This window comes from Seriola aureovittata, chromosome 3 (assembly GCF_021018895.1).
Source record: "Seriola aureovittata isolate HTS-2021-v1 ecotype China chromosome 3, ASM2101889v1, whole genome shotgun sequence".
NCBI classification, from domain to species: domain Eukaryota; kingdom Metazoa; phylum Chordata; class Actinopteri; order Carangiformes; family Carangidae; genus Seriola; species Seriola aureovittata.
In genome coordinates this window covers 18318472-18338438 of record NC_079366.1, presented here as the reverse complement: position 1 = coordinate 18338438, position 19967 = coordinate 18318472, and the positions used below count along the sequence as shown (strand labels likewise).

The 19967-nt window shown below is 40.2% G+C and overlaps 1 protein-coding gene across 2 annotated transcripts in view; it reads right to left on the bottom strand.

Annotated features, from left to right (window-relative positions):
* Positions 1-19967, bottom strand: part of ndst3 (N-deacetylase/N-sulfotransferase (heparan glucosaminyl) 3) — a 43349-nt gene that overhangs the window by 4808 nt on the left and 18574 nt on the right. For both annotated transcript variants that reach the window (XM_056372762.1, XM_056372761.1), the window contains exons 6-12: positions 16036-16164; positions 6599-6781; positions 5187-5283; positions 4078-4201; positions 3327-3501; positions 2726-2896; positions 1791-1900 (exon numbers count right to left, since the gene is read on the bottom strand). In XM_056372762.1, coding sequence (XP_056228737.1) covers positions 1791-1900; positions 2726-2896; positions 3327-3501; positions 4078-4201; positions 5187-5283; positions 6599-6781; positions 16036-16164 — 989 coding nt within the window. The remainder of the gene's footprint in view (positions 1-1790; positions 1901-2725; positions 2897-3326; positions 3502-4077; positions 4202-5186; positions 5284-6598; positions 6782-16035; positions 16165-19967) is intronic.

The following is a 19967-nucleotide window of genomic DNA, read 5'->3' as shown; positions in this document are numbered from 1 at the left end:
GAGGGGGGGATTAAATAAATAGGCTCCAGTGTTGAGGATCTGTCAGACTGCTGCAACGTCAAAAGAATGAGAAGGAGAAAAGAAAGATTAGGCTTTTGTATAACTCGTTCTTCACTCAAAAACACACACTCACAATGACACACCACTAGCACACACACACACACACACACACACACGCGCGCACACACACACACAGCCTCCTTATTATTCTGTCAAAATGCATCTCTTTACAAATTATTTGTATGCAAGTGGGCTCGTGATTCAAGACAGAGGCGCTCTCTGTCCCAATCGGAGCTACAAATTCTAGATGTCCCTGTCTGGAGATTTGAGGGCTCGCAGGCAGATTGCATTTTGATGAGTGGTGCTTGAGAAATAAACACTATACCACTTCTCCCAAACTTAAAGGTCACATGCAACATCTCTAATGAAGAATGAGTTGAAACAGACCGTCACGAGGCGAAAGCTAATTCTCTTGAGTTGTACTATTAAAAAAATAATAATTTGGTTGATATGCATATTTTAGGAATCCCTTTCAATATATTACAAATATTAATATCTGAATTACACACTAAGCATATAATCTTGTTTTTGAGTTGTATTAATCACTATTGAGGACAATGGTCAATAAGTATTGGTCAATGCCATTTGCTTTAAGTGACATAAGAATGTTTAAAGCAACTGTATTTCCACATAACTTCTTAAGGTAAATTTGGAGTTCACTAACAGCACATGCTCCATTTGTGGTTGCAAACAAGGAATATGGCTTACACTCTATGCCCTTTTGTCTACTGTGAACAAACAGCAAAGAATAAGTTTAGTTCATAAAAGTTGCATTAGTGACTTTTCTTCTGGCAGTGATGTCTTTGCAGTTTTACTTCTTCTGGATTGACACTGTGCAGTGCACTAACCTTTTCTTATTTTTTGTTTTAGACAGCTGTGACACCGACAGGCAGGATGTGTAAGCGAGAGGACAGTCCACTCTCTGTTGGGATTTGATCCCAGGCCAGCAGCTCAGGAGGCTGAGACTTTGTGTCTTTATGTGTCTCGATGTCCTCATTACATAATACAAATATCATTTGTGAAAATGATACATATTTATGAAACGTTTGGTTGTGATGACTAAAATGTGAGTGTGAGGCAAATGTAATTGCAATCAGAATAAATAAGATTCATCAAGTCATTCCTCAACTAAATAATGCATTACAAACATTAACTTGACACTGCCTTTTTTTCATTAATTTGCCATTATACCCAAGAATTTATGCCACGATGTCTTTACTTATATGTGGCAAATTGCAAGTGAAACAATTGCCTATACTTTCTTTCTTCTTTGCTGTTAATTTTGGCTTTTTCTGTCTCATAATTTTTTGGCCATCCTGCACAGACATCCTTTTTTCCTTTCCTAAAAGTACTGACAAAACCTCAAAGCTAAATCTGTGTAAAGCTGGACATTTCATGGCTCAAAGCAAGTAGCGAACTGACCATCTGCTATTGGCTGATCTTTGGTGCCAGGTGATGTCACTGTCTGTTGTGTTATTCAGAGAGTGACACCACCTGGCACCACAGACTGGGAAACAGGAGATGGCCAGTTTAGTTCCCTGCTGTTCACCAGTAGATGTCAGGCTTCACACAGATTTGGGTTTTGGGGTCCTGTTACTGCTTGAATCTGTACAATCATTTCTGTTACAGTGTGCACCAGGTGAAAGGTCCCCGTACCCCAGGACGCCAGGTATCAAAGACAGAAAGCAAGAGAGAGAAGCAGAGATCGTCATTCTGCGTGAGAGACTTACGTCAGGGCCTGGGAGTAGTTGAAATGAGGAGTGACGCCCAGGAACTTCTGCACTTCATCCATCACTGCTGCAGGGTCAGTTCTCAGCTGATGGCCATCTATGATCATCACCTACACACAGTTACATTCACACTGTAACACTGGCTCCCACTATTTACCTAACTGGTTAGTGCATTACAACCCGTTCAGGTGTTGGGTAAAAATAAAAGCGCAGAGACAGCTTCTTCAGTGCAACTTGATCCACTTTAACGGCTGCCACAAAAGCTGGAAGCAGATGTAATATATCACTTCACTCTGGTTCCTTTTATGGTGTAGTGCCCTGCCAGGCTGAACAGTTAGCAGTTCCTGCAGGCTATGTGCAGGGAGGTGTTACTGTATGTAGTTTAAACAATCCAAAATACACTCAGTGGCCACTCGATTAGGGTCACCTATACAATCTTTAGCAATTCAGTTCTGTTGTGAATTTAACCTTCTCTGAGTTCTTAATGTTCGGTTTTTGTTGAGTATAAATTCAATTAGATCTTAATTATTGAAGTCATGGTTAAAGGTGGTTTAATACTGCACTACATTATACTCAACGGTATGTTCTCCCTATTTATATATATGAGGGGAGCAGAATATAACAAACATCTCTGAATATAATACAATAGACTTTATGGCATAACAGTTGTATTGGATTACATTAGACTGCACAGGAGTACCTAATAAAGTGGGCACTGAGAGTATACATAGTTACCATTCCTTCAGTTGTGTCCCTTATCGCAGTTAACAATAAAATAAAAGAAGTTAATCTCAGCAATAAATCTTCAAACATCTTCAAAAGCTTTGAGCATACTGACCATTACTGGTCTGTGCAGGTGTTTGGGATTACAGTGCAATATATTGCAATTATCTGTGTACATGTACCTATAATCCTGTATCTGTGCCTGTGCATACCTGGTTAGCAGGGTAGTAGGTGAGCCATCTCTCTAGGTGTGTGGAATAGAGACCGGGGATGAGACAGCGGCTCTGTAGGGAGCGCAGCTCGGCTGGTGCTCCTGGTTTTGCACTGATGACATCATAAAAGGTGAACCGCAGGGCAGCGTGGTCCTCATGAGCTCTTTGATGCTGGGGAGGTTAACAGATACAGCCAGATGAGCTTCAAAGAACTCGCTCTGATGGTACAATTGCTCTCATTCAATCTCTTAAACATCAAGCGATATTATTCACAACCTCGCATGAGACAGACTTTATATTATGGACGACGACATAACATTTAAGCTGGCATGTTGCTGACATTCATGTCTCATTAATCAAACAGGCTTAAGCAGAAGATTTGAAGCTTGTGTCACATTTCACATACTGAGATGTATAGATAAATCATGCTCATTAACTTCCCACGCACAATGCGAAATAAGACTCCAAACACAATCTTGTAAAAGAACTCAATTCTAATCAATACAGAGATGAAGCACGTCATATAATGAAGTAGGCCGCTGTAGAGAGTTAAATACATACGCTGGCATCTAATATATTCTGCGTGTGTTTGTGCTCGTACCTGATACCAGCTGTAGGCCCTGTCAGAGGGGTTGATGAGCAGGGTGATGATCTTGGCCTTGGGCAGCAGGGCAGCAGCTCGCCTCGGGGACTCCTCTGAGGGGAAATAGTTAGCGCTCTTCTCAAACAGGAAGTCCGTGCTAACATTAGAGGGCACAGGGAAAAACTCCATGTACCTGAGGCAAAAGACACACAGAAAAGTAAGAGAAAATATATATACACATGGGTACACTCACGATGTACGCCTCATACACAAGACACACAACAGCTTTACTGGAGACTAAGTCAAAAATTTACTACATTCTTACACATTCTTTTCAAAGTCACAGACAACTTCTAAAGTCAGAAAGTTATAGCCTCTTATCTGTGCGTTGACAATGACCCCAAAATAAACTTGATGACATAATTTGAACAGTGTTTAATGAAGAATTTCAGTGACAAGTCTTTTCTGGATGACTTCGGAGAATGCACCAGCTGTGTATCTGTCAGCTAAGTAACCCATTTATGGGTCAATTTAGGCAGCCATATGTCTGTTGGCTTACATTCCCAGGCTTAAAAGATCATTTAAAAGACATTGTTGAACTGTTTTGAACTGCGTAATGTATCACTGATGTCTGCAGGACACATGACAGCCTGTAAGAACCTCACAAAATAAATTAGGGTTTTTTATAATCCGTCATTTCACTTTATGTTCTAACTAATAAAAGGCATGGAGAAGAACGAAAGACAGAGGTAAATGTGTGTATTCTCACCAGTCAATTCCTTTGTGGTAGTTGTTGGTGTTGAAGAACTGGACCTCCTCATAAGTCTTTGGACTGGGGAAGTTACTGGAGATGGAGGGATGCATGAGTAGGAAAAGATAAAGTGCTGTCGTTCCTGGAAGAAAGGGCATAATTCATAACTGGCTCGTTAATTCAGCTCAGCAGAGAGTAGTAGAGTGGTGTGTGTATGTGTGTGTAAGTGTGTGTGTCTGTGTGTCAGTATGTGCTTGTGTGTGTCGGTATGTGCGAGAGCTGTCACCCACTGATCCATTCTGGATGACTTTTCCCTCCACAAGATTTATATCTTGTTGAGAATACAATGTGTGTGTGTGTGTGTGTGTGTGTGTGTGTGTGTGTGTGGGGGGGGGGGGGGGGGGGGGGAGAGAGAGTTGTGGTGTGCAATGATCACAGTCCTCCCTGTCAAATGATTGAAAACCGTTTGACACCAATCAGCACTGGGGCTTTGGTTGTGCCCTCTGTTTCACCCTCAGCAGCTGTCTTGTTGCCCTGTTCCCCGAACACTTACTCCCACACATCCTACATGTTACATCTCCCCTTACTATGTTGCCTATTTGCTTCAATATCTCTGACATGCGAGGCACACCCTTCAATAAAATGAGAAATTATTTTACTGTAATTGTTGTTGGGCTGCTAATGTAACTATAATGACCCTTCCTCCCATTTAGAAAATTATCACCTGGTTAATTAGCAGCACTACCGACTCTCCTCACCTCTCACACCAAACACCAGTAATTAGAATTCCTGAAATCACACAAGGCAACACTCGGGAGCCATATACGTATACAGATTGTTAATAATCTCCCCTTTTTTTTGTCCCTCTAACAGAGACAAGAGTAAGAAAAAGAAAGAGGGAAAGGGGTGGTAGCTCAGTACTGTATATCTGTGCATTTAAAGTAGATTGTATGTGGGTGGAAGAAAGGAAGTGAGAGCCTCCTCCTTTGTCTCCCTCTGACAGGACCAAAGGAATGAGGGGGATTAAATGAATGGGCTCTGATGTGGAGTATCTAAGCACCTGGGCACACAGAAGGAGCCTCTTTGTTGCATGTGGATGTGCATGTGCGTGTTTATTTGCAGCTTACCTGTTTTCTGTGGTCCTATGACCATGAACTTGGGTAACCTGTCACAGGTTTTCTCTTTAGACCAGATGTCTTTATGTCGTTTGTCATCACATGGGTTCTGCAGGAGCAGAGGCAAAGAATTAGAGGTTAAAGTAATGATGCAAAGTAAAGCATACAAAGACATTAAGTGCACATAAGATTTACTACATAGAATGACTGAACTAAGGTTTTGTTATTGTGTCATGCATACCACCATTCCCAGCGTGCATGGGCTAACAAGACACAACAAAGCCTTAAAAGCCAGCATACACATTTTCAAACAATAAAAAAGGTAAAAAAAATATAAAAACCAACTTCAAATCTATCACGGTCAAATCTTCATTTCAATGAATAACCCTGCACTGTCACATATATATTATACCGGCCTATCATCATTGCTGTGCCTCCTATTATTTATTTATTTATGCTATGTATAATTACCATTGGCTACATATTCTTAGGCACTTTTTTTTATCTATATCATTATTACTTTTATAGTATCACTATTGTTATATTATACTATTATAATATATACTTGTATTATGTATTACTACTATTATAATAATAATAAAAATAATAATAATAATAATAATATACAATTATTTTTATTCATATACTCTTACAGTTTTTATATAGTGGCATAGTAACAACCACGGTGGCAAAGCATTATTTGTATATTATATATTTTATTTATATTCTATAATTATTCAATATAACCATATTGGGATAACTACATTGTGAGCAACTGTTTTATTTTGCTTCTGCCGCTTTTAATCTGCTTAGTATCTATTATTTATTATCTCAATCATGGCTACTTTTTACTGTGGTTACATTTGGGTGTTCACACAACACCTTAAACCAGTAGTCATATACAACACAGCTGCCTTCGTAGTTCTGTTCTGTGTTTAAACTGTATGTTATGGTGCATTGTTTTTAGCACTTTGATCTGCGAGGAATGACATTTTGTTCAGCTGTATACTTTGTATGTGGATTTGTATGAGTGACAATAGAGTTGACTTGACTTCATATTTTTGTTGTTTATGACAAAATTTACAAATCCCAACCAAAAACAATTTCTTTAACAATTCAGAGTAAATTCTGGTTACATAATCCATCTGCTCTTCCAGGTTTTTGAAACAAAGTTGGCAAACTTTAAGTACCAATCCAATTTTTGATCATCTGTGCATCAATATATTTCAGGGTTTTGCTGAGTCATTTCATGGAAAATGAATTATTTTTTCTCCTCCTCAGCTAAATCCGACATGTCTGTTTATCGCCTTAATATTTTACAGTGAGAAATAAATTATCTTACTGCATACAAGTGCACAGTAAAATATGTACAGACATGAAACACACAAGCCCATACATGTGGATAAATACCCACACAAACACACCTGCCAGAGAGGGTTCCTTTGTTCAGGGAAAAGCTGGAAGTACTTGTGTGCGAGCTGCAGGGGAGGGAGTGTGTGGAGTCTCAGGTTTGTCCATGAGCGAAGAAAAGAGGCCAGGTGGACGAACGTGTACAGACCTAGTCGATCATTGCCGTAGTTAGACAGGTGGGTCATGAATATACTGATCTAGAGTGGAGAACAGAGAAGGAGTGGGGGATGGAAGGGGAAAGGAATGGGGAGAAGGAAATACATACTTATTGTATTGTGCAAAATTGTGATAAAGTCAAAATCTCATTTCCCAAGTTCCAATGTTTGTGAAAAACGGAGGCAGCGCAGTAAATCTAATTACTGTTGTTGTGGCTGCAGTGGAAAGCAAACAGATTATTTCTCAGTGTGTGATGGTTTTAAAGTCACTAACAGAGCAGCTGTCCACCGGGTATCAATATTTGCTATCACTTTGCAAAGTGACACACTCACTTTTGTTATGTAAGATTGTAAATTAACTTTCAGGGCATTACAGTTTCAAGTATAAAGAGGAAAACAGATAAACTGAAACCGATGTATTCACCACTCCTAACAGATAAAGTTGAGGAGGCAGCACAATACTCCTCATAGCCACTGGGTGATGGGAGAGATGCAGCTTACACACAAGGGGGGGGGGGGGGGGGGGGTTTCAGAGTGTGTCGGAGTGTGTTCATGATGGTTAATGTGTGTGAGGGAGAAGGAGAGACTCGGAAGGAGTGAAGGAGCGATAGAGTGTTGGTCCAGGCTATCTGTCTACGCCTCAGTGCTTTTATAGGCTGATCAAAGAGACAAGCCAAGATAGCTGCTACAACCAAATGCGCACACACACACACCACACACACATATACGCACATGCTTCTTTTGTGATTGGAGGGAGCTTGGGAACGTGAAGAGTCTGGATGAAAGGGTAACACCAGCCATTAAGATATGAATTATTTGGTGGATGTGAGCATGTGTGTGTCTGTATGTGCATGAACGATTGTGTGTCAGTATATTTGGTAGCATGCCCATGAATGTACGAACACAGACAAACACAGTGAATTTCCTGGTGACAGAGGACTGTCGGTGCTCCTCTTTAACGCTGAAGGTTGCCGTAGATACAAAGCGACTCAGTGTCGGGGTTTGATGGATCAGCGTCCGGCCGACCTGGAAAGCTGTTCAGAATACTGATCACCTCCGAATACTGATGGGAAGAATGTGTGTGTGTGTGTGTGTGTGTGAGAGAGACACTGTGGGAGGGAGAAAGAGGAACAGACATGTGTGTCGCCACTTGTGTGTGTCTTTGTCACAAAGAAAGCAACAGTGAAAGAGGAGAGGGGAGCAGGGGTATGCATGTCTGAGTGATTTTTTATGTGTATGCGAGTGTCTGTGCATGTCAGCGTAATTGTTTATGCATTTGTGCGTTTGTGTATGCCAGCGCAATTGCGTGCATCTGCCACTGCCTTCTTATCTTGTGCTCACTCTAAGCAAACCAGCAGCGCACCATCCAGCCTTGCCTGCTTCATATCAATCTAGCTGATGTTAGAGCAACAATGTGGAACCACTGTCGAGGCATCAACAAGCACTCAACCAGGAGCAACAGAAATACATGGCAGTGAAAACTGTTGGCGTGCTCCTCCTGTCCAATGAATCGTAATGTCAAAAAACCCAAAAGCTCCCTCTTCGAAGCATGAATGGAGAACTTGAAGCACTATTCTTAGAGAAGTGTCAAATTAAATTTGACAGCGTTTCACTGGAAACAACTATTCACATTTGGGACTGAGGAGATAGGGTCTGATGTGAATATTACAAAATTAAAAGCTCTTGTAGTGAAATACAGTGAATGCAGACAAATCTGACCTGAGTAAATAAGATGCTATAAACTACGTTCAAGTCTCCCACCTCTCCCTTTTTGTGTTGTTTTGTGCTTTCTTTGAAAGCAGGCAAAGTGATCAAAAAGTGATTTATGTTCCCTTCAAACCACTCAATACCCTATGATGTCTGACTGTGAGGCTGTGAGGAGACAGGGTATACTGTAGGTATGTGCGTGGTGTATTTTTTCAGATGTGTGTGCAGGAAAGACAGAGAGAAAAGGAGAGAGAGGGAGAGAGATTGAGAGAGAAAATCTGAGTGTTATTGAACATGGAAACATTCATTATGGAGCTTAAGCACTGGCTGCCAAATTAAACAAAGGCAGAGTGGGAAGATGATTTGTGTTTGTAATTGGAGAACTGCAGAAAAGAAAGGGAAAAAATCACAGAGAGTGGGTTAACAAAGGGGAAGATGAGAGAGTAACCTTGGCAGGTGAGTCTGAATGAAAAAACAAAAAGAGAGAGTGTTAATCTCCAGACTATGTGCAAGCCCCAAACACTTTTGGTGGCTAAGGATTCAATTAACTGAACCATATAAACCTTTTCTCAGCATCTAGTGCCACGTCTCATTCCCTGAATATTGGATTGCTCTGAGTCCCCTATGTGCCTTTAATAAAGAATACTGCGCTAATAATTTAACACCAGAATTGGGCTCAAATCATACTTGGAACTGGACTGGGAGAGAAATGTAGAAATAAGAGAAATAAATCCAACCCCACAGCCTCCCTCTTCTAATCTTTGTCCCTTGTCTTTCTCTCTTTGCTCCTATTCAGCTTCATTTCCTCCTTCTTATTCTTTGCTTTTAATGTCTTGCTCTCACTCTCTCGTCTGCTTCAAAAAGTCACTTCATGTTTTTTTTTTTCCTCCTCTCTCCAATCTCATGCTGACCTAGATGCTCTGATGAAGCATGTCAGTCCAACATGGAGTGATGTTCTTCAAAATACATACACACATGAACACACAGGCACACAAACACTCACATAAAAACACAAATGCCATGTCTTGGAAGATTAAGAGAACATCAGTCATGTATTTGAGTTTGTGACATGTTCCAATCCCCTTGAACATGATTTAATTTTAAAAGAAATTACTTGTTTTACTGGCTTTTGGTTGAGGATGTTTTTTTTCCACTTGTCTGTCTGTCTCTCTCTCGGTCTGTCTGTTTGTCAGTCTCTCTCTCTCTGTCTGTCTGTCTATATGGTTTATTGCAAAAGATCTGTCTTAAATTTTTGTTCTTGTCTAATACTGAATACAAAGAGTCATTTCAAAGAGTTATTTTCTAAAAGCAATTTGAAATGATTGCATTGCTATTAGTGTTATATTATATCGTTTTTTTTCCCAGTACATATTAATTGTGGCAGTACCTTTGACATTGGGGAATCAAAAGTCTCAGAAGACAATATACATACTAAATATGGTCAATGATTTTTCTGCCACAATGCAGTGCACAAATGATATGGAGGAGCTGGTCACAGCTTGAAAAAAATAAAACTAATTGTGGGTGTTGAGGAAGACATTTTTCTTTTACTATGTGAAATTTAATTGACTGTTGCACTCCAGAGTCATAGTTTGATCGATGTCTGATGTTGCATATATGGCATAATTTCCTGCCAGAATAACAGTTGAGTGTGTTGACTTTTTTGTATGCCAACTGCTAAAACAGAAAATGCAGAAGCTGCTCACAGCTGGAAATTAAAACTAACTACGGATCGTGGTGAAACAGCTACAGAAACTCTCTTAAATAAACCACATTTTGCTCTGTTTATATTAACAATAAGTGGGAGTATGTTAATTGCTATCTATCTATCTATCTATCTATCTATCTATAGCCCCCCTTCTTCTACCTCACCCTGTCTGTCCCTGCCTTCTCTGCTGCTTCCTCTCCTTGAATGTGTAGCTGTAGCTGCCTGTTTCCCATTACAGACCACTTAGTTCCACATACATTTCTCCTGATTGTTATTACTACTAAAGAGAAGCCTACACACACCCCCCCACTCTCCATTTTCATTCTTCCTCCTCCCTCCTACCTTCATTGTCCTCTCCCCCTGTCTCGGCTCTCTTCTCTCTTTCTTTCTTACAGTCCATCTCGCTGTCTCTGTCTCATCAGTGGATAATTGAAAGCTGAACGTCAATAAAGCAAATGATTTCGATTCAATTTATTTTGCCAGCTCCAGTCAGCATCCACTAGCCCTGTCCTTTCTGCTGTCTTTCATTGCTTTACTCTCACTTTCTAATTTCTCCTCCTGTTTGGATTGTAGCTTATTGTGTGCAAGTATGTGTGTGTGTGTGTGTGTGTGTGTGTGTGTGTGTGTGTGTGTGTGTGTGTGTGTGTGTGACTGAGAGTGTGTGTGTGTGTGTGTTTGAGAATCTGTATGTGTTGATGAGCTGCCAAAGCCTTCAGTAGCAATCAGCAGGACTACCAAGAAAGGGAAGGAAGGAGTGGAAATGAGACAAAAAGAAGTGTTGAAAGATTCACGTGTGAGCACAGTCAACATGCACAAGTTGAAAAGTATATATATTAAAAAAAAAACAGAAAAGATGACAGAGAAAGATAGAACACACGGAAAGGAGAGGAAGGGTGAGGGATGTGAGGGTGCGTACTGGGTAAAACAGAAGGCTGAAGGAGGGAGATTGTGCTGATATTTGGTGTTTGGCTAATAAGCTTAGTGGCAGAGCTAAGCGCTAAATGTCAGCCCTGATATATGTCTACAGCTCTGCTTATGTCAGCTGGACACACATTTATACAAACATACACATGCACACCTATGCAGATACTTGGATTCTGACACACAATCACACGCCAGTGCATGTGTTTGTGTATGTGTGTATCTATGTGCGCGGGTCCGTATGTGCATCACTTCCTCTCTGAATGTGTCTGGATTCACAAGTGACACAAGATGCCGTGACCTGAAAATTAAATCTCAATCTGTCTGCCACCTTCTCACCCAGCACCCCCTCCCCCTCTCCCTCTCTCTCACCATCTCCCTGGCCATTTATTGGGGAATGACTTGTGCCCTATTGGCTGTTTGCAGAGTCTAGGTCGTCCAATCGATTGTCGAGCTTATGTGTGAGTTGGGGAGCTCAGTGACTGCTGATGCAGCCCAGAATACTGTGAAAGTATCCAAATGCACATAGACACATGCACACATGCATGCACACACACATATAGCACATGCACCACACACATCTAGTATGTGGGTTGCTGTCAATGGTAAACTGGCCCCACAGGCCAAATGTGATTTAAAGTCACTGAATGGGAAGTGACAATGTTACCAATGTGCAGATCATCAAACAATAGGAAATCCCCAGGGGACTAAAGCAGTGAGCTACAGAGCACTATTGATTACACACACAAAGTGCACACACTAATGAAAGCTTGTGTGTCTGCAAATGGAAACAGCAGGCAGAAGTGAAAATGAATCATCCGCCTGTATGAATGCGTAAGCATGTGTGTTTGTGTGTGTGTTTGTGTGTGTGTGTGGAGGTACGTCATGGCAGATAGCTCTCATTTAGTGTTTAAATTGCTTTTATGTTTAATAGGTCTCTTCATTAAGAGATACAACGAGAGGAGAGTTTCATCTTTTGTTAAACTGATTAAGAAAGGGATGGAGTGAGAGAGAAAGACAAAAGATTGCAGAAAAAGTGGGAAAATGTAATTAGCCTCCGTGTGTTTCTGGCTCTCAAGAAGAATGTCAAACCTTTATGTAATATATATGTACCGGTATGCCTGTGTGTGTGTATGTGTCTGTGTATGTATATCCAACAGTGGATCTTCCAGTTGTTGTCCATCAGAGGACAATTTGGAGGTCCACTGTTGGTCATGCCATAAATCATGCTAAAATTAAGTCTAAAACTCCATTTTGAATTTATTTTAATCATAGCAAAGAATTGACCTGCAGGTGTTTGAGTGTTAAAGTTCACACTCAGCACTGCGTCTTCAGGCTGAAGCAGGGATTTTAACGACTCATTCACACACACCTCCACAGTGTGAATGGTTTGTAGCCCCAGGCAGGCTTTCAGAAGACAGGCTGGCTGTTTAACAGACTGCATACTGAAAGAATAAGTCTCCTTCAACACTATTTTTTGGTATCTTTCTGTAAAAAAAACAAACAAAAAAACAGTTTCAAGCTTCAGTGTATTAAAATGAAGGAGGCAGGGGAATAAAATTATTTTTAGAATCTAATAATAAGAAAAACAATGAGGATAAAGTTGGAATTAAAAGGGTCATATGAAGATAAAGGTAGTTTTCATTTAAAGCCCCCCACCCACCTTTTCCAGCAGGATTGGATCTGATGGTCCAGGTACTGACAACAGACAGGATTAAAACCAGACACATGGTCATGAACAAACCCATCACGCCTCTGAATCCCCTTCATACTGGGAGCTTTTCTCCGAGTGCTTTTCAGCCTTTACTTTGGTTGGTGCACTTCAAAATTCATAAGTATCATAAGGATTGAACTCACAACCTCAAACCTTCCATGCAGTCCTCCAACAGCATGAGCTTTCTGGTCAGACATTTGACCTTTGTTTCCCTGAGCCTTTGGATGTCTCCTCAGACAAGTGTTGGACTGCTTGGAAGTTCTGATGTTCAGTTTTTATGAGATTATAAGTCCAACACCCAAAGTGAAGAAGCAAAGGCTCTAAGAAATACAGTTATGTGTTGGACCAAAGAGTTCAGGGTGTTACTGAAATCTGTCTGAAATTTTGAGGCTATGGGTTCAATTCTCCGGTAACTTATTGAATTTTGATGTCTGACTTCCAAAGAACAGACACAAAAGCTTTAAGAAACACTGCTGAAATGGCCCTGACCAACTGGCTCAAGGACTCAGAGGCCTACTAAGAGGTTTTGAGGTTAAGGATTCAATTATTGAGATGCTCACTAAATTCGGGAATTCAAATGTCCAATGTGGAGAGTGTGAACTTCACAATTCAAATACCTTCAGGTCAACTCTTGGCTATGATTAAATTCAAAATAGAGTTGTAGCATGATTTACAGCACAATCAACAGTGGTCTGTCCCCTGATGGCTAACAGGTCCCCTGTTGCATAGGTACACAAGCACACACACACACATTAAATTATCTGTAGAAATGTTTCTGGCACTAATCGCCACCTCAGGAACACACAGCTAAGTCACACCAGAAACATAATGATAACAAAAAAACATCATGAGATTTTTCAAAGAAAATGAGCACCACACAAAAAATAGACTCTTTCTAACCGAAGCCCAGATAACAGTTAGGAAACTGAGCATTAATATTATTATTAAAAAGCAATGTTTTCCAATTAATTTAATTCACTCTAATTTTTCTAAAGCCGCTTTGTTGTTGTTTTAATTGCATTTTATAACCCAGTTACGAAAACTGTGTTTATATTGTTATACTGTATAATGCTGTTATAGCATTACACTATTATAATTATAATTGTCATTCTTTAACATTATAGTAGCTGCACTGAAAAACACAGCATGTCAGATAATTGTTAACACTGCCAGGATAGATTAGTACATCATCAGTCATGCATTCCTGTCTGCTGGGGCTTTATGTGAGAAAGTACCACATCATAATTAAGGTCTATATATGTTTTGCAATAACGCTTTTTATTCTCAAGTGGTACTTCCTTGGTAAGATATTGGGATATATTTATACATCTCCAAACTGAAATGAAAAAACTTGACAAAATTTTAGAAACATCAAAATAAAAGCCAAATAAATAGGCTGGAGTTACCTCGAGTTTATGGGCAAGGAATGTTTACTCAGTCCAGCCATCTTCTGGGTCCATTCAGGTGATTTTAGGAACCAAAAGGCAGCCTGTGTGTACTGTGTTATTATTTGTAGTTTTAAAGTTCGAGGTGGGTTAATGTAAATTTTGTAAGAGCAAGCTTGATAATACCATTCAAACTGGCCATGTCAGTCATTTTTACAGACTACTTGCTTGCATACCTGTAAAGAATCATTTACCTCCTTTTAAATGGTTAAAATAAAATTACAAAAAAAATCAGGTTATAGAGCCCTATTGGAAATTAAACCCTTAAATATAAATATAAATACAAATATAAAACTGCTGGTCTTCCTAAAAGTATGCTGGCTTGTGCTGCTCATGCTAAGTGCAACAGAGATTTAATTGCTAAGGGCCACATAATTATCACTCCCTACTAATATTCATTCAATGGAGCATGGTCAAATTGGCTGCGAATAGGACTTTATATGAACAGGTGACTGTTTGTTTGCAAAAATCTCCCTGCTGACTCCTTGTATTCATACAATTTGTCTCACTTAGTGTAACAATACATAACAAGCAATTCAGCCCCCAAAATCACTCCACCCGTTAGACAGGAAACGGTAAATTAAACTCGCTCTAATTTTTACTCTATACCAACCACCTAGTTCTTTGCCTATTATTAGAAAACAATTACTGCTGTTAGGGGAAATGCAAAAACACTTTTCGTGTTACCTAATTCAGAGAAGTTAGGAACAGCGCAATTTTAGAGTTATTTTGAACCGAATATAAACTGATTCCTAATTTGTGATATCAACTGTCATTTGAGAGGAGTGCAAGCGTATACTGTGTTTCTATGCAAATGTTATATATTATTATCATTTTGAAAGAGTAAACACAGGGATACAGGCAGAGACACAGAAACAGACAGAATGAAAAAAAGAAAAAAAAACATTTAAATAAATCAAATGAACAGAAACAAAAGAATGGAAGACAAAATAAACACAGAAAGAAAAACACAACGAAAAAAGCAAAGAAAGAATGAATCAAAGAAAGAAACAAAAGAAAGGCATCAGGAAAAAGAGCCAAAATAAGAAAGAAATAAAATGTAGTAACAAAAAGAAAGACAGACAGAGACAAAGTGGTGCAGAGAGAGAAGAAAGGGTTGGATTGGGTTGTTGTGCGAAGCTGCACGACTCTATGATGTTCCCTGAGTTCTGACAGCTCCTCTAGTTCAGCACTCCCCTACCTGACACTTCAATACAGCCTACTGCTGCTCCAGGAGCATTTTTGTGTGTGTTTGTGCATGTGCATGGAACGAGTGTGGTTCAACTCAGAGAGAGATTGTTTGGGGATAATGCGCTTGTGAGCATGTGCACGTGGACGAGCATCTTAACCGCCACCAAACCCTAATTCTGTTCCTTAATTCAAAGCAGAATCAAGTTGAGCTGACATACACAGCGGGGGTAAGCACGAGCGGAAGGGTGTGTGTCAGTGTTTGTGTGTGTGTGTGTGTGCATGTGTGTGTGACAGCAACCCCCCTGTGGTGAGACCTAATTTAAAGTGGGGAGATGAACACAGCTCCACAGTGAGAAGCAGCCCCTGACAGGAAAAGAGACAGATGCGCACACACACGCACGCACATACATACACACACAAAGTAAAAATGAAAAAGAATGAACCAGACAGAGAAGAAGTTACCTTTACAGAGAGAGAGAGCGGGGAACCCAGTTGGTGCCTCTTTAAGGTGCAAAAATCAAAATAGAAAGCAACAGTCCTCCCTCTCTGTATATCCGCTTGCATGTGTAAGAGTGTGTGTTTGACTGTGTATGTGGTTTCTGTGACTCACTGGGTTGAGCAGCACGGTGAGAAACAGTTCTCCCCCATGGATGCTTTTGTCCAGTTCCTTAGGTCCACCAGGGTATTCCTTATAGTAGATGGTGTGAGTAAACAAGCCGCATGTCTGGCGAGGCAGCACCTACACACACACACACACACACACACACACACACACACACACACACACACACACACACACACACACACACACACACACACACACACACACACACACACACACACACACACACACACACACACACACCAAAGGGAGGAGTTGTTAATATCTTTCACATCTTCAGTTTACAGGTGCTGACAAACAAATAGCTTATGATAACAGCAGGTACTAATTTCTAGGACAAAATGAGAATCTGTTGTTTTCAATGACCCATCAAAGAGTACTCCACTGATTTTGTATTGCACTCCTATAACACTATAACACTGGCATTTTAATCAGACTTCACTCAGCTCCCTCTGGAGCCACAAAAAACTTCATACAGCTTTTCCCAGTTATGCACGAGTACTGCAAAGACCTGTAAGCAGACTTTAATATGTAAAATAAGTGGTGTTTCCCTTTAAGTGGCATATGAAATCACCATGAAACAACGATTTTAGATTAAAAAGGAAACTAAAGCAGGTGGTTCCTGATCAATCACCTATTTCAAGGCCAAAGTACAAACAAACCAGCTACAAAGATGTAAAACAACAAAAGTAATTTAGCTAGCCGCTTAAAATATGACAGATGTATGGCTGAAGCATACATCTGTAGAGTTAAGCTCTTCTACACGGCAGTTAATAAATATGAGAAGCGGGCAGCAGAGCAGGTCAGGGGTACTGTGATGTGTCATGTCATACAGCATATGGTAATGTTAATTATCACAGTGAAGAAGCACAGGTGTCAGTTCTGCAGATGGTTCAAGTCACATTCTTGCAGCGTGTAACAGACCTTTTTCACAGCTGGCATTTGGACTTGTCATAGGATAAAAAGCATGAGTGTAATTAATAACACAATTGATGGCTCTGTTCCATTTAGGTGTTCCAGTTCTAGGACTCTTCTATTGTGCATGTGGCTCACTGACACAGCTTACTGGGACACTTAAATAGAAAGGAGCTGTCATTAAATGTCATTAGTTCCACCTGTGCTTTCCTCTTATGACAAGTCAACATGTCTGCTGTGAAAAAGGCCTGTAAGTGTCAAATTAGGGTTGTCAAAGGACGCACCATTTCCTGCCTCCAGTGTGCTTGAGCTATAGCATTAGTCCTGAAGAGCTGCCCAGCTGAGATTACTTCACTACAGCAGCAGAGACCCTATTTTCATGCAGGTGCATAGCACAACGCATTGATTTGCACTGGTGAAGTTCAATCTTCCTAGGGCACTGTTAATTTTTTTTTTTCCTCACCTACACCTGTTTGGTATTTTAGTGACTCACTGTTTACCGAAGCAGGAGGAGATGATAATGGATTACTTCTAATCCCTCCTCGAACAGGTGCACTGCGCACTCTTGGCCATGAAAATACTTAAAGTACACTGGCACGCCTTCTCTGTGAGTTGCATACTCTGTATCTTGATTGACGAAAGCAGGTTCCCAGATGTCAATTTCTCAGATTCTCTTTATCGCTACAAGTGAATCTAACAATGTTATGGCTGGATAAGCGACAGCAACAACTGAGTCAACACTAGTATCATTGTTTTTGGCTTTAACTCTAAGATCTAATGTTGAATGAACTATCAGGGAGACTTCATAGCTTACTTCAACTGTAATATAGCATGCTCCAAACAAGTCAAGGCCAATATAAATATATAAATATTTAATTATTTTATGCTTAAACCCACAAATGATATATAAACAACCATAAAAGACCAGTAGGGTGCAGGATCAAGTGTCCAATAGCTGATGAATAAATTGCTTTTTCATTGGATCATTAAGAGAAGAGAAGAGAAGAGAAGAGAAGAGAAGAGAAGAGAAGAGAAGAGAAGAGAAGAGAAGAGAAGAGAAGAGAAGAGAAGAGAAGAGAAGTCTTTATTGTGAACTCCTTGTGGAGCACTTCTCTGTGTGAAATAGAGAGTAAAGGCTGGAAGCGTAGATATTGGTTTATCTATAAAACACCCCAGACTCGTTCACACTCACACACACACGAGGGAGAAGGACAGAGAGAGAGGGGAGAGAGGGAGAGAGGGAAAGAGGGAGAGAGGGAGGGAGAGAGAGAGGGAGAGAGAGCGAGAGAGAGAGAGAGAGAGAGCAAGAGCGAGAGAGAAGGCCACCAGAGCCACAGACACTCAGCACTATTTCACCAAACCAATTATCCACAGAGCTATAGCTCAAACTGATATAGTACATTTTAAAAAGAAATACACACACACAAGTATGCATGTTTGCGCAAGTGCATGCACACACGCGCATGCATGCACGCACACACATGGCACAATCCCATATCTCAGTCTGATTTGTTCTGATACTGTGGGTCCAGTGGGTGGCTCTCAATCTGCTGACAGAGACACACAAACGCCAATTTTACAGCCTTAAGACAACGTCCTGTCCTCCTTGGAGCAAACAAAGATGGAGTGAGAGGCAGAGGAGAAAGAGATTAATAGACAGAAATTGCAAGAAAAATTGGAAGTGAAAAAACGGGAAAGCCAGAGAAAACAGGGAGGATGTGAATGAATGTCTCAGTAACTTTACGAGAGGTCAGGAGGCTAGATGAATTATCAGAACCTGAAAGCTCCCCAGCCGGTTTATGATGAAGTCATTTAAAATTTAAATTCAGCATGGACTGAGGTGCACATACAGACACATGAACAAATCATCACACAAAAACTGCCTCTCAGAAAAATGTTCCGCCTCCATGAGCTAAGCTTCGAGTTTGTTTTTCCTTTTTCCTAGCCTCCCTTTGCTATTTAGTCAGTGCAGCATGCAATGTCTTGGAGCAAGAGATGGGCCTTTCTCTATTTTCCTGCACCGCTTTCACATTGCTCCTCAGTTTTAAATATTTAATAATGGCTACTAATACATATTTTTGCATATATACAGTTTTGTAAATAGCATTAGACAGAACAATGTGATCTGAAGGTCTATTTAGTAACTGTATCTTTTGATCAGATCACATGATCTTTGTTTGCAGATGGATGATTGCTTAGTTGTTACGGAATTGCAGATGTTTTCATTTCTGTTACTTTAGTCTGAAGACTTAGAGGACTTTTCCATCATGTCATGCTCAACCATGTCATTCTCAACCTTAGAAACAGCTGTTGACAGCATAATGTCACCTCAACTTCTGGTCACTTCACATGATCTTAATTTGAGGACTCCACATGCTGTTGAAGATTATGTGATAAAATCAAAACCTCCACTAATTTCATAACACGTTACATGTGACTCCTTTAGCAGACCTCTGACCTAAATATCTGACACAAGTGCAGGATGGCCCCAGACTGAAGAGTCTGAGACTCTGGAGTCTTTATAGTAAAGCGACATGATCAACAAGCCATTACTTCCTTTCGTGACAGACCTGAGACATGAGGACAGTTCAGCTCATGCTAAGTGATCACCAGCTTTCAACAATGAATCTGATTTGCATGTATTCTTGCTCCTCTATCAGTGTGATTTCAGTTCATGAGCAAAATTCCCAACAGGAAAAAGAGAAAAGAAGTTTATTCCAGCCAAAAGAAAATGTATTGATAGCTCTTTTTGAAAGATGATAGGAAAAGAGGCTTCATAGAACAAGCTGCATCCATCGCTGAGGTTGATGGTAACTTGACAGTAATTATTGTTGGGGATTTCATTTCAGTCTCTACTTCCTCTCTACTTCCACTTCCTCTATTCTCCTGATGGAAAATAAGTTGTTTTCTGAAAGTTTTTCTTTGTTGTTTTTTTTCTGTCTATCTCTGTGATATATTGTGTACTAAAATGTTAGATGTGTATTTTTGTTTAGTGGCTTCTTACT